Genomic DNA, 2,500 nt, shown 5'->3' with positions numbered 1-2,500 from the left:
AATCCCGTACCAGCATCAAACTTAAACCACCTCCCATTTATACAGAGGTCAATTGAAACGCAATCTTGATATAAGTGATGAGAAGAAACTTGGAAAGAACATAACTCAAATCCATATTCCGGCGTCCTGTATGAGCGTAAGAGTGTAGTATCACGGATTCTTTAGAAATTAAGAGTTGTTAGAGGTATTTTAGACTACGTTTGCATATATGAGTGGATGTTTGGAGTATGTTAAGGTTGATAAGTGAGAATTAAGGGTAGATTTTACCTCAAAATAAAATATTACCTCAAGATAAAGAATTGATTTATGATAGAGAATAGCAAGTAAGTGGACTTTTCGGGTATATGAGAGTTGATGGAGTATAGGTTATTGTGGATTTTTTGATAGATTAATCTTGGCTGTTAAAAGCAGAAGAGTGTAGATAGAGTAAGAGAAGCAGAAAGAAAAATGTAGCATAGTTCGAAAGATGAGCACAGATCAAAGCAGACGGCGGAGCATTGCAGTCTGAATGCATTGTAGTTATTGTTATTATCATGATCATTGTTCTTGTTGCTATTGCTTTTGATGCTGTTATCGTCCCACTGAACAAAGTAGGATTTGTCCATTTATTTTTCGGTTGACTATCTGGGCAGTCTCTTGGTTTGTAACTGAGATTACGCAATATATATATATATATATATATATATATATATATATATATATATATACACATATATATATATGTATATATATATATATATATATATATATATATATATATACGTATATATATATACACATATATATATATATATTTTTTTTCCTGTACCTATTTATAACCTCGCACATAAAGTCTCTTAAATTCTTTGCCACATCCTTAGTTAATATTCAAATTAAACTAAAGTGTTCCCTTTGACGTCCTTGTATCGTAATTACTGTTATGCTCTATTAAAGTAGACCTTTCCTTCTAATACACTTGCCGACTAATTACAAAATAAACAGCTGTTTTTAATATTGTTGGTATACCATTATCATTACAAACTATTAGCAGCAGGTCATAATAGTGATCAGAATCATTTTCAAATGTGTTCTTCTATTGATATACTACAGTTCTCTTTAGTGATTAAGCATTGCAGACCACACTGGGTGAGGTACATGAAAGTGCACAGAAAGAACATTAGGTATGGAGAGCAGCTGATAGTGGTTGGATCCATAATGACAAGCCTTTGGGTATAAATGTGAGCCAAGTTCACATTTACACACACACACACACACACACACGCGCGCGCGCGCACATATATATATATATATATATATGTATATATATGTATATATATATATATATATATGTATATGTATATATATATATATATATATATATATAAATATATGTATATATATATATATATAATGTATATATGTATATATTTATATATACGTATATATATGTATATATATATATATATATATATATATATATATATATATGTATGTATGTATGTATGTATGTATGTATACAGGCATAGATATATAAAGTACCATAAACAAACACTCACACAAATAAGATAATCACCCATGAAGTCTTACCATGAAGCGAGGCTTTGCATTAGATTCGGTTCTTCTAGAGCAAGAGCGCACTTAATAGAAAGAATAAGGAGCAAGATCTCCAGTCAATAGAGCACGTAACAAATGTGTGCCAGCCAAGAGCCGCGTTGTACTGGTGCACTGATGACAAGAGACGACTCTTCCCGAGCTCATCCTCTCGACTCGCATCACCTGTCAGCGACAATGATGCGCATGTCCTGTTTCCCCGTTTAAACTCTGCGAATTTGGCGGTCCCGAGTCTGTCAGAGGTGTCGGAATCATTGCCGAAGTCAGTGGAGTTAGTGCCTCCTTAATATGTCTAAGTCTGCTTCATTACTTCGTACAGGACGAATGCACAGAGAAGCATCATGTTCTGCTGCTGGCGAATAATGGTAACGTCATCTCGGGAGATACACACCTGTTGATGTAATGCTGCGAAGAAGTAGTTATCTCCTGTCCTGTGCTCTTGCTCACGTTTTTGTTTCGGCTGAAAAAAAATCATATGAAGTAGAGATAGATAGATAGATAGATAGAGGGAGAGGGAGATAGAGATAGAGAGGGGAGAGAAAGAGATAGAGAGGGGAGTGAGAGAGAGAGAGAGAGAGAGAGAGAGAGAGAGAGAGAGAGAGAGAGAGAGAGAGAGAGAGAGAGAGAGAGAGAGAGAAATAGAAGGGAAGGTTTCAATCCCACTAGTTTTCAACTCTCCTAATTCGGTATATGTAAAATAGGTCGGACTCGTCCGAAAAATGAGCTTCTATAACATACAGATATATAAGTTGATATAGAAAAAGATATATGTGCGTGTTTACATAGGTATCTGTCTATCTATTTAGAGAAGAGAGAGAGAGGAAGAAAGTGGAATGATTGATGGACACTCAATTATCATACACAAGTATATGTGATAACTAACAGGTATACAGACAACTATGATTAGGGG

General features: G+C 34.6%; 1 protein-coding gene across 1 annotated transcript in view; it reads right to left on the bottom strand.

Annotated features, from left to right (window-relative positions):
- LOC122246615 (uncharacterized) overlaps positions 1 to 1,700 on the bottom strand; it is an 85,585-nt gene extending 83,885 nt beyond the window's left edge. The window contains exon 1 of the mRNA XM_086538195.1: positions 1,567 to 1,700. Within this exon, the coding sequence (XP_086394321.1) occupies positions 1,567 to 1,569 (3 nt within the window). The 5' untranslated portion in view covers positions 1,570 to 1,700. The remainder of the gene's footprint in view (positions 1 to 1,566) is intronic.
- Positions 1,701 to 2,500: the final 800 nt, after the last annotated feature.

Source organism: Penaeus japonicus, unplaced genomic scaffold (genome assembly GCF_977035675.1).
Source record: "Penaeus japonicus unplaced genomic scaffold, GWHDUDI00000001_assembly GWHDUDI00000007, whole genome shotgun sequence".
Classification (NCBI taxonomy): domain Eukaryota; kingdom Metazoa; phylum Arthropoda; class Malacostraca; order Decapoda; family Penaeidae; genus Penaeus; species Penaeus japonicus.
The sequence above is the reverse complement of the archived record's forward strand: the minus strand, read 5'-3'. Positions and strand labels throughout refer to the sequence as shown.